The following is a 13,122-nucleotide window of genomic DNA, read 5'->3' on the forward strand; positions in this document are numbered from 1 at the left end:
GGCGTGGGTAGAGAAGGGTATATATAGATGTATCAAAAACCGAGATCGAAAACTAGTCGGATTAGGATTATTCTTCATTGTATGACATTACCCTTCTTACACACTTCTAATTTTAGTAGGACTATGCCTTCCTTTTCATGTCGTATGTAATGTGGTAATATTCGTGTTATTATATAATCAGGACAAGTTATGTATATCTTAAAAGGAAATTAAAATTCTAATTCTAAACCAATTAAAAAGGACAAGTCATGCGAGATTTAGAATTACATTGGACTTCAAACATGATTACATGTAAGACGCGCGTCGCCCAATTTGATTTTCCATTGTAAGTGTTCTGATCAAATTTGAGTACATACATTTAGAGTATGTCTTTAAAATTAAAATTTACAATCTCATAATGCGGCATTCCTATTATGGAAGGAATTATTGTTTTTCCTGTTATGCAAAATTATTTACATCCCCCAAGTTTACTTTAAGGATCAAACTCATCCTCCAACTTTGTACAATTATCATTTTCATCCTATGCAATATCTATTTTACCCTTGACATTTTCAATTCTCCATGTATGTAATACATTTTTTTTATATTATTTAGATATTTTTTAATGCAGGTATTTATTCATAAGTTAAAAATATTATATATTACTATATAATTTAATCTAAGTTCACTAACATTATAAATAAAATAATTATATTATGAATTTGTTAACAAATATATTGCTACTTTATTATTATTATTATTTTAATATTATGTATATTAAAATGCATATAATGTATGTCGGTATGTGTGGTGTGAGATTTTAAGTTCCACTATTTTTATTATACTCTATGTGTATATAAATTTTTGTGTTTTGATTGTTATTACTAGAGTTTTTTTAAATTATAATTAAAGTTCATGTTAAGTGTAAATAGATAATGTTTGCAAATTTATTATAAAATTATCCTCTATTTTACGCCCATTATTTTTTTATTACCTGTATTGTATAATTTATAACATTTTCACTCTCTTTTATTCTAAATTTTGTAAATAAATTGAGTTTTGATTGTTATTAATAATATTACTGATACGAGTAAATTATTAATTGCAAATTTTTATTTTCTCATTTATTTAACTTTTGAACATCAATAACTTATATGCTCGACTACCACTTCTCACTTTTTTTTGGTTTCGATAAAAGTTTATTTAATTTATCTATAGGTAAGTCGATACCATAAATTAAAAATAAAAAAATATAATTAGAATAAAAATAAGAGAAAAAAATTGTAGAGGGTAAAATTGGCATTTTAAGAAGTCACCTTTGATATGAGGAGTAGAATGATAATTATTCAAAGTTGGATGATGAATTTAATTTTTAAAGCAAACTTGGGGGATGTAAATGATTTCACCTATTTCAAATTTAAGAGTTATATAAATTCATACTATTTCCACCATCATTATTCACCATATATATTCGATGAGTTATTTGTAGTTGTGAGAACTATGATATAGGAAACAACACGATTTTAACATATAATTAATCACTAAATATAGCATGTAATTTGTATTGAAACTTAATTGCATAATTCACATAATCAAGATACATATATATTTTTTCATTGTGAAAGTATAATTTTTTTTAAAAACATTATTCCTCACCTTATTTGTACTATCATCTGCAACATTTTTAACAAGTAATACAATCTTAAGATTTTAATTGATGTTTTCCCCTTCCCTACTTCCTCAAAAAGATAGCAGTAGTAGTTTATTTCATATCTCAAGCATTAAGTTTATTAAAGGTATATTTTTCATTGGGATGATCTTTAATTTATTTATAATGATATTATTTAGTTAAGGAATATAAGGATTTTTTTCGTAAGTTTTAAATCTTACTTGTGAAAGAAAAAAATCTGTTCCAAAAGCTTATCCTCCTAATATGGACAATTTGTTTATGAGACATAAGGTATCCATTCCATTTCATAATGTTTTATCGCATTTTAATAATTTTATTGCTTTATGCTAGGCAACGGAATAATGGTGATTAGACAGGACATGGTGCATCTTCAACTTATTGAGCATATAACTTTTGATAGGAGGGTGTGAAGGTCGAGAATTAGGGTAAACGGTTAATAAGTAGTTGAGAGATTCTCCTTTCCTTACCAGTAGTAGTAGTATTATTCTTATATTTTTTTTTTATTCTTAGATTTCTATTCATACATGTTATTTCGATCGCTTCAGTTATCGTACTTTTCTGTTGCTATAATTGTTTGTTGCTGTTGCTTCTTTTTTTCACCTTTTCTTGACACGGGGATCTATCGAGAATAACCTCTCTATCTTCACCAGGTAGAGGTAAGGTTTGCATATACACTACTCTTCCACACCTCACTTACGGGATTATACTGAATTTGTTGTTATTGTTGAGCAGGTGATGTTGATTTGGTTATCCATTCGGTATCTAGTACCGCTCTCTTTAGAACTTTAGTACTTAATTATTAAAAAATAATTTTACTTTCAACCACGGGAGTGAACCCAAATATTTTGGCGGAGGTCCTAATTCTTTTTTTTTTCCTTTTCCAAAGCCCAAATTTTGAAGTCTCATTTTTTTTCCCGCCAATTCGATTTATCACTATTCTCCAATACCTTTGACGGACCAATCGCCGGCGCCCGAAGGATGCCGATGGGGTTCGTCGCCGTTCAGTGCTGTCAATGCTCCACCATGCAGGTATTTTCTCTTTCTGCTCCTTCATTCCGTGCGCACACACAGAGAGAATAACGTCGTAATGAGAATGATAAGGCAAGAAGCAAGGGCGTAGCAGCTGCACGAAGTTATACCTTAGCGCATCCGTTTTCTTGCTCGTTAGCGCCCCTCTACCCCTATTATTTATATTATAGTCATAAATGAACTAAAGAAAATTTGACAACCTTACTAATAGAAAGGGAATGCGCTCAAGCATGCGAAGAAAGCTCGAAGAGCTTCTCTTATATTATGGCTTATCGCTTCTCCTACTGCTGCTCCCGGTCCCGTCCCACAACCGACCGATGTAGTTCACATAGATCGATCATAGGCCTGCCTGTGCCTTCAGACGAGAAAGAAAGAGTAGAAAGATAGGTGTTCCATCGATTAGTCAAGCAAAGCTAACCGAAGTGAAGGTATTCAAGCAGTAATGGCATACCGATAAAAAAGGATCTCCTTCCGACTTCGACGAAGCAGATAGAGAAAATAAGGTTGTTTCCGGGCGAAAGCTTATTAGCTTATTATGAACCTTTCTATTCCTCTTCTTCAAGAGATATTTAATGTACTAGCATACGCGCAACGCCCCTCATGCTAATAAAAATATTTTCAAAAAAATAGCATAAAAATATTCAAACGATGCATGTGCCTTACAATATAAGAATTTACAAGTTTCAAAATGATAAAATTAATCATATTTAAGAGTTTGATACACTCTAGTAGTATCTTCTTGTACTTGGTTCATTGTACAAAAAAAGTCACAGAAGTAGCGTAAGATCATTCAACTTTACTACCTTAGCACATTGCATGTATATTTCATATTAGTTATTATAAAATTTATGTCAGATAATTTACCAATAACTGAATTTTTTTATTATATTTTACTCATTTTATACGACTGCTAAAATTGCAATCGTATCCTATTCATACTTTAGTAATGACATAAACATCCAAACTAAATTATTATCAATAATTTTTATAAATTTATAGCTCAGTCATTATCTTATTTACCGATAATTTCTTTTTAAGTCCTTCTATTGTCCAAAGGAAAAACAAATGCCCTGATTGCTCTTCAAAGTCTAAACTCACGCCTACCTCTCACACTACTAGAAATTCGGCAAAAATCGATCAAGATCGACCGACCAACTGGTCGGTTTTCTTTGGCGAAAAAATGCTGGAAACTATTTTTGAGTCCCGCAAAATTTATTTTTCTAGAAACCGACCAACTTTGGTAGGTTTTTTAATTAAAATAAATAAAAATTAATATTAAAAAAATGATCAAAATTGATCGGTTAATTCGGCCGGTCATTTAAAAAACCGACCAACTTTGGTCGGTTATTTTCGTGCGAAAATACAATTAAAGAGTATAAATCAAATAAAAGACAGTTTTAAAATAAAATGCACCAATGGTCTAGTGGTAGAATAGTATCCTGCCATAGTACGGACTCCGGTTCGATTACCAGATGTTGAATCTTTTGATTACATAATTAAAATACCAACCAACTTTGGTCGGTTTTTTTTTTTGCGATACTTTTTTTTTGAATTTAATTGACCGACCAAAGTTGGTCGGTAATTTCCGACCAACTTTGGTCGGTATGCCTTTCCGACCCCTAAAATACCGTCCACATATAAATGGTCACGTTTTGGTCGGTTATTGGCCATTACCGACCAACGTTGGTCAGTTTTTTTAGTCGGTTTTTACCGGATTTCTAGTAGTGTCACCTCAAATATGAATTATCGTTGATTATTCAATATCTTTTTTTATCAAAATTATGTTTTTTCATGCAATTCTTTACATGTTGTAACGACCCGACTTGCCGTTTTGAGAATTAACGTTTCGTTCAACGACTTAAGATCTCGAGAAACTTCGTAATATGTATTATGACCCGTGTGTGTGGTCAAGTTTGAATTTCGGAAGAGTCGGAATTAAATTGAAAGAACAATTCTTATTTTTGAAGCTTAAATGAAAAGAGTTGACCCGAGTTTGACTTTTGAACAAAATAACTCCAGAATAGAATTTTGATGATGTCAATAGTTTCGTATGGTGATTTCGGACTTAGACATATGTCCGGATTTAGATTTGGAAGTCCGTAGGACAATTCGCCACATTTTGGCGACAATTGGAAAATGAAAGATTTTAAGAAAGTTTGATCGGTAATTGACTTTATTGATATCGGGGTCGGAATTCAATTCTAAAGATTGGAACAACTCCATTATGTCATTTTATAACTTGCATGAAAAATTTAAAGTCATTCCGGATGGATTTGATACTTTCGGCACAAGATATAGAATTTGAAATTTTTTCATAAACTCATAAGTTCGATTCGAGATGCGATTCATTGTTTCGATATTGTTTGATATTATTTGAGGCCTCGACTAAGTCTGTGTTATGTTATAGGACTTGTTGGTATATTCGGATGGGGTCCCGAGTGGCTCGGGTGAGTTTCGGAGTTGTTTCGGACCATTTCTAGGCCATTTTTAACTGTTGGTTTTTGGCTACAGCAATGTGCATCGCAGAAATTTCTGTTGCACATGGCTGCTTTTGGAAGCTTATATCTCGTAATCTTTAAGGAATTTGGAGATGATCCAAAAATAAAAGTTGTAGTCCTTTGAGTCGAGTTTTCAGAAATAAAACCATTCATCATTTGGACATTTGTACATAAAGTTATAATCGATTAACTGAAGCCTAGTACTACAGTTGTTTTGCCTGGCACTGTGCATCGCAGAAATTTCTCCTGCACAGGGCTGACTTTGGGAGCTTATATCTCTCCATCTATAAGGAATTAGAAGATGAGCAAAACATAAAAGTTGTAGCCCTTGGTGTCAAATTTCCAGAAAGTTAAACGATTCATCATTCGGACATCGTATGATAGAGTTATGTCCATTTTCGTATCGGGAAAGACTGCTATTTTTCTGGGACTGAGGCAAATCGCTAGTGTCAAATACAATTTATAAGTCTCAAATGTCAAATGAGACTTGTCTAGACAAATTCTTAAAATGGGGGTTTCGACTATTTTAACATATTTGGAGCTATGGAGCTCGGACTGAAATGATTTTCACCATATGGATTGGGGCAAGTGTTCTATATCCAAAAGTGATTATACTTCATGATTCCATGGTTATTTTCATCAATTATTAGTGAATCAAATGGAAGAACTTGGAGAAATTTATAAAACTCTTGAAGAACGAAAATTTAAAATTTGGTGGTCGAGTTGTTATCGGAATTTGATAAAATTAGTATGGTTAAACTCATATCGGAATGGATGTTCGGATTTCGTGAAAATTCTATCGGAATCCGAGAGGCGGCCCCGCATTGACTTTTTCTCGGACTGCAAATTAAACATTTAACAAGCATGTTCGTATTTACCAACAATCTGTTTATACATAAAAGGTTCTAAGCCTAATGGACAATTCGTTTTGTTTTCTTCATTATGTATCCCTTTTTTGCACCTTTGAGACAGACCTATTAGCATTTCCCCTCAAATTCCTAGCTTTAAGATGGCTGAGTACAGTTTTGGGGCCAAGCTTGCATATCAAAAGAAAAGATTGTTACTGAAAACAAGACTATATATTTGAATGAAAGACATTATCACTGTCATATATCACTGTTTTGAAAATTTCTGAAAGATATTATCTTCTGTTTCAGTTGAAGTTGATATGAAATTATTGTAGAATTTCAAATGTTGAACTTGAGAGCATGCCTACCCTTTTTGTGTTGAAAATTACTGTATTTGGACTTAGCTGTGAGGCTCGTCACTACTTTCAGTTCTTATTTATTATTGTTACTTACTGAGTTAGTTGTACTCATACAACACCTTGCATTTCATGTGCAGATCCAGGTCATCCCGAATTCAGTGGGTGTTGATTCTTTCGCACAGTTAATTTTTCGGAGATTCAGAGGTAGTTGTCGTGTTTCGCAAACCATGTCTCTCCTTCCCTATCTCTTTGTTTATTGTATTTGGTCTCAGACTATTATAGACCGTACTTTTCAGACTTGTAATGTATAGATGCTCATTTACTGGTGACACCGGATTTTGTCTCTCTTTCCCAATTGTTCTTACGATGAAATTTCCCTTTAAAAATTGAGCCCAAATGCACGTGCCCGCTCTCGTGATAAACATGATGCCATATGCAGATCTGGGAAATAAAAGATATTTCTTTTTGGCTATTCAGTAGTTGAAGTTCATTGGCCTAATTAATTTTGCTTGGCACTGGATCAACTTATTAAGAGGAGTAAAACGTAAAAATATTTACTCTCAAGATTCAAATTAAAGAAATTAAAACCTACTACTCTATTTATCAAGATGAGTTGATGTACAATAAATAGGGGTTCGATTTAAAGAAGACAATAACTACACCTAAGTGGATAAACTGCCAAAAAATGTTCTGAATAAAATTAACTCCACAAAGATCATTGTATGGATTAGGCATTTGAGAATATTTAGTGAAAGTACATGCATTCCTTTTAATAAAGTGAACAACATCTAATTGAGTTAGTTATAATAGTTGGATGACATAATTCTCATGACAACTCGAGAAGAGCTCTAGACAAAACTGACAAAACTTTTTCTCGAACTGCAAATTAAACATTTAACAAGCATGTTTGTATTTACCAACAATCTATTTATACATAAAAGGTTATGAGCCTAATAGACAATTCGTTTGGTTTTCTTCGTTATGTATCCCCTTTTTTACACCTTTGAGACAGACCTATTAGCATTTTCTCTCAGAACTATTTTCATCATTGTGCCAATCCTTCTTTAGACTATCTCCTTTGCGGGTAAATGATGAACAATTGAGATTTTGTAATTAACGGCTTTAACGGTTTGGGGGCTGATTACTCAATTTTTTTATCGGGTAAACCGTTAACCCGTTAAGAATTTTTATATTTACACTTTTACTCCTATATATATAAATAAAGTACTATTGAAACCCCTATGTATTTACACTTTGTTTGACCAAACACGCTTGGTGTCGATTTCTATGTGCCATAGGTACTTAAGAATGCATTACATATTAGATGGAAAAGCTGTCAAGACTTGTATTAGTTGGACTTCTTCCCTCGCAGAACAAACGGAAGAGGAATTCAAAGGAAAGGTTATCACGGAGGGGGTTGAAGTAATGATGATCTTTTCTCGGACAATTCTTTGTCATGCAACTTAGCAAGTGTGGACAGCCGGTGGCCATTATATGTTCTAATACCTTTTGTTAGATGAACAGGAGGATAATTGATAAGTTTTGTGGAATTGATTAGTGATCATATTGTAGTGCAATGAACTAAAAGTAGTTGACTGGATTGTCTAGTTTTATGTCCTTTTTTAAAATCTGCTTTTCTGGAAGAACGCATGTCTTTTTTTGATTTGTGAAGAACGAATGTTTGATTGATTACTGAACTTGGTTAATACATGTATGAGTAGTCCTGGAGATTCTTCAATTCAAAATACTATTTGGTTAGATCTTAGATGGTATTAAAAATTTGGTATTGATTAGAAACTGTTTGGTATTGATTGAATGATTATTCAAAAAAAATACTATTTGGTTTAGCCGATAAGCCGCCAGATAACCGCCCGATAACTGTTAATCCGATATCAATCCGCTCGTTGTCTTATTGGATGGCTAGCGGATTATTATATTTATAATTCGATAACCGTTAAGCCGAACCGTTTAGCGTAATTATCCGTCTGATCCGCCCGACAAGCACCCTAGTTTTGGGGCCAAGAGTGCCTTTTGCTAAGGTGCACTTTTGAGTCTACCTTCTACTATCTATAAATTACTACGTACTCTTGCTATCAAAAGAAAAAATTGTTACAGAAAACAAAGACTATATATTGAATAGAAAGAAAAAGAGTACTACTATGGAAAAATAACAAGTCTAGGAGCACCCCAACTGTACCAAAACATCAGAAAAAGAAAACACGAAAGCCGTAAAACTTAAACTAAAGAGATGATTGTTTTCTTCTGTGTGCTCCTATACTCTAAACTTAAACAGTACTACAGAAAAATAACAAGTCCAAGAGAAAACAGTAAAACTTAAAACTATTAGTGATATACTTTATTAGTGGTTATCTTAGATATTCAAGTCTTCTTCTACCATCTACTTATCATTTAAAAAATGAAGAAGACAGATACGATAGTGAAAACAAGAATACATAGAAGAAAACCAGTGCAATATAAAAGAATAAGTGGTAACAAAGCCAAAGAGAAGAAAAAAAAAAGAGCACACCAGACCAAAAGTTTCGAAACACTAAAAAGGAAAAAAGAAAACAACGATGCTTTAAAAAACCAGTAATCTAAGCTCAGACGATGCTTTATCTCTCCAAACTTGAGCATCTCTTCAATTGGTATGTTCGCGACGTGCAAACAAAGTCATTATTAACACAAAGTCATTTTACTAACATGAATTGATCAGCAGACTATCAAAAGGAAATATCCATAACAAGAAACAGAGAAGAGGACTGAAGAGAAAATGAACTGTTGAGCTGGTGTCCTTAGGCGTGGGGGTGTAGAGAAGGGTACATATAGATATCTAAGAAAACCAAACTTCAATTGGTTGATAACTTCCAAAATAATAGGATTTTGCGAGATTTAGAATTACATTATACATGAAAAACATGATTATGTGTAAGACAAACTTGATTTGGAGATTGATGTGCCTTATCTAAAATCATGGATACTTTATTGGTCGTTTTAGATGACAAATATGATGCATAAAAGAAGCTTGTTAAATGTAAGATCACAATTCTTTTTCTTTTATCCTAAGGTGCACTTTTGAATCTTCTTCTACTATCTATAAACACTCTTGCACATATATCATAAAAAAAAGTTGAAAAAAGATTGATAAGATACTGAAAACAAGAATATATTGAACTGAGAAAGAAAAGCAGTACTACTATGGAAAAACAACAAAGTCTAAGAACACCCAAATATTCCAAAACATTAAAAGAAAGTAAAGATAGAAAACAGTAAAACTTAAAACTATACAGATGAACTATTTTCATCATTGTGCCAATCCTACTTTAGACTATCTCCTTTGCGGGCTTTAAGCCATTCCCTTGTGGCTTTGGTTCTGCATCATCCACGAACTTGTTCCAGTACCAATGCTCTCTCCAAACTTGAGACATCTCTTCAATTGGTATATTCTTTGTTTCGGGCACGTACAAGTAGACAAACACAGTCATTATTAACACAAAGACCGCAAAGAAGATAAATAGACCAAACTTCATCCCACATAGCATCTTCAAGAAAATTTGTGCAACTCCGAAAGTGAAAAACATGTTCATGGAGACAGTAACACATTGTGCTGCAGATCGAACTTCCAATGGAGAAATCTCACTCGGAACCAACCATCCTAAAGGACCCCATGAATATGCAAAGTTAGCAACGAATACACAGATGCAGACAACCACTAAAGCTGCAAACCAAAGTGGCAAATCTGCTGCATTCCCTGTTGTTCCGAATTTTGCCCCAATAAGAGCTGCCACTGCTGTTTGGAATATACACATGAAGATGCCACCCCAGAAAAAGAGTATTCTCCTCCCAAACTTATCCGTACAAAAGACTGAAATAAAAGTTGCACCCACGTTGACACCGCCAGTGATAGCAGCTGACATAAGCGAAGCGTTACTCTTAAACCCTAATGTTTGGAAAAGTACTGGAGCATAGAACATGACCACGTTAATTCCCGTAAGCTGCTGGAGTGATGGTATCAGAATTGACAAAACCAACTGCGGTCTATACTTTCGGACGAATAAAAGATTATTCCATGGCCTTTCTACTTTCTTGGATGCTTCACTCGCCATAACAAGGTCATTAAATTCAGCATTCACATTATCAACTCCTCTTATCTTTTTCAACAATTGTTCTGCCTCCTCTTTCATTCCCCTGTCTATCAACGAACTCGGACTATCAGAGAGAAACATTGAGGAAACCAGGATGACTAGTGCTGGCACGGCTGCACCTCCTAAGCTAACCCTCCAACCCCAACCGCCAGACATTTTGCTAGTTCCAAAGTTGACCAAATTCGCTATCAGAATCCCAATGGTGATGGCCATTTGGAATAACACGTTGAAAGTCCCTCTGTATTTGTAGGGAGCAACTTCTGACAAATAAATAGGGACAGATTGATTAGCAAATCCGACACCAATCCCCAAAAGAATACGACCCAAGATGAGCATACTAATATGGATAGCAGCAGCGTTGAGGACGGCGCCTATCAAGAAAAAGAGACCTCCAAGGGCCATAGTAACTTTTCTGCCACGTTTTTTACTAACATGAGAAGCAACAATGGACGCAAACAGGGCAGCCACGTAGAGAGAAGACGTGAAAAGGGTCAACAACTGGCTGTCGAACTTACAGTATTGGTTGGTCGAGGTGTTCAAAGCCTCTTTTTGGTAAACAGACATGAAGAAGCGTTTGAGAAAAGGATCCATGGAAGTAACTCCACCTGAAATTCCAATGTCGTAGCCAAAGATCAACCCTCCCATGGCTGCCATGATACAAGTCATGGCTACGTACAATGTTAGCTTCCCTGGATACTCATCTGGATTGTCTCCGCCACCGCCGGGGATAAAGTTTCCACCAGCCATGAAGATATTGATCAAAGAAAATACTATGCAGAACAAAGAAAGAAAGATTACGTGTTTGAGATGGTGTCCTTAGGCGTGGGTAGAGAAGGGTATATATAGATGTATCAAAAACCGAGATCGAAAACTAGTCGGATTAGGATTATTCTTCATTGTATGACATTACCCTTCTTACACACTTCTAATTTTAGTAGGACTATGCCTTCCTTTTCATGTCGTATGTAATGTGGTAATATTCGTGTTATTATATAATCAGGACAAGTTATGTATATCTTAAAAGGAAATTAAAATTCTAATTCTAAACCAATTAAAAAGGACAAGTCATGCGAGATTTAGAATTACATTGGACTTCAAACATGATTACATGTAAGACGCGCGTCGCCCAATTTGATTTTCCATTGTAAGTGTTCTGATCAAATTTGAGTACATACATTTAGAGTATGTCTTTAAAATTAAAATTTACAATCTCATAATGCGGCATTCCTATTATGGAAGGAATTATTGTTTTTCCTGTTATGGAAAATTATTTACATCCCCCAAGTTTACTTTAAGGATCAAACTCATCCTCCAACTTTGTACAATTATCATTTTCATCCTATGCAATATCTATTTTACCCTTGACATTTTCAATTCTCCATGTATATAATACATTTTTTTATATTATTTAGATATTTTTTAATGCAGGTATTTATTCATAAGTTAAAAATATTATATATTACTATATAATTTAATCTAAGTTCACTAACATTATAAATAAAATAATTATATTATGAATTTGTTACCAAATATATTGCTACTTTATTATTATTATTATTTTAATATTATGTATATTAAAATGTATATAATGTATGTCGGTATGTGTGGTGTGAGATTTTAAGTTCCACTATTTTTATTATACTCTATGTGTATATAAATTTTTGTGTTTTGATTGTTATTACTAGAGTTTTTTTAAATTATAATTAAAGTTCATGTTAAGTGTAAATAGATAATGTTTGCAAATTTATTATAAAATTATCCTCTATTTTACGCCCATTATTTTTTTATTACCTGTATTGTATAATTTATAACATTTTCACTCTCTTTTATTCTAAATTTTGTAAATAAATTGAGTTTTGATTGTTATTAATAATATTACTGATACGAGTAAATTATTAATTGCAAATTTTTATTTTCTCATTTATTTAACTTTTGAACATCAATAACTTATATGCTCGACTACCACTTCTCACTTTTTTTTTGGTTTCGATAAAAGTTTTTTTAATTTATCTATAGGTAAGTCGATACCATAAATTAAAAATAAAAAAATATAATTAGAATAAAAATAAGAGAAAAAAATTGTAGAGGGTAAAATTGGCATTTTAAGAAGTCACCTTTGATATGAGGAGTAGAATGATAATTATTCAAAGTTGGATGATGAATTTAATTTTTAAAGCAAACTTGGGGGATGTAAATGATTTCACCTATTTCAAATTTAAGAGTTATATAAATTCATACTATTTCCACCATCATTATTCATCATATATATTCGATGAGTTATTTGTAGTTGTGAGAACTATGATATAGGAAACAACACGATTTTAACATATAATTAATCACTAAATATAGCATGTAATTTGTATTGAAACTTAATTGCATAATTCACATAATCAAGATACATATATATTTTTTCATTGTGAAAGTATAATTTTTTTTAAAAACATTATTCCTCACCTTATTTGTACTATCATCTGCAACATTTTTAACAAGTAATACAATCTTAAGATTTTAATTGATGTTTTCCCCTTCCCTACTTCCTCAAAAAGATAGCAGTAGTAGTTTATTTCATATCTCAAG

General features: G+C 32.8%; 1 protein-coding gene across 1 annotated transcript; it reads right to left on the reverse strand.

The window, feature by feature from the left end:
• Positions 1 to 9,550: 9,550 nt before the first annotated feature.
• On the reverse strand, positions 9,551 to 11,331 carry LOC138909027 (sugar transport protein 12-like). Its single transcript, XM_070200030.1, has one exon. It carries the CDS (start codon positions 11,290 to 11,292, stop codon positions 9,724 to 9,726), a length of 1,569 nt encoding a protein of 522 aa, XP_070056131.1. The 5' UTR covers positions 11,293 to 11,331; the 3' UTR covers positions 9,551 to 9,723.
• Positions 11,332 to 13,122: the final 1,791 nt, after the last annotated feature.

The sequence above is a fragment of the Nicotiana tomentosiformis genome, chromosome 4 (assembly GCF_000390325.3).
Source record: "Nicotiana tomentosiformis chromosome 4, ASM39032v3, whole genome shotgun sequence".
Classification (NCBI taxonomy): Eukaryota; Viridiplantae; Streptophyta; class Magnoliopsida; order Solanales; family Solanaceae; genus Nicotiana; species Nicotiana tomentosiformis.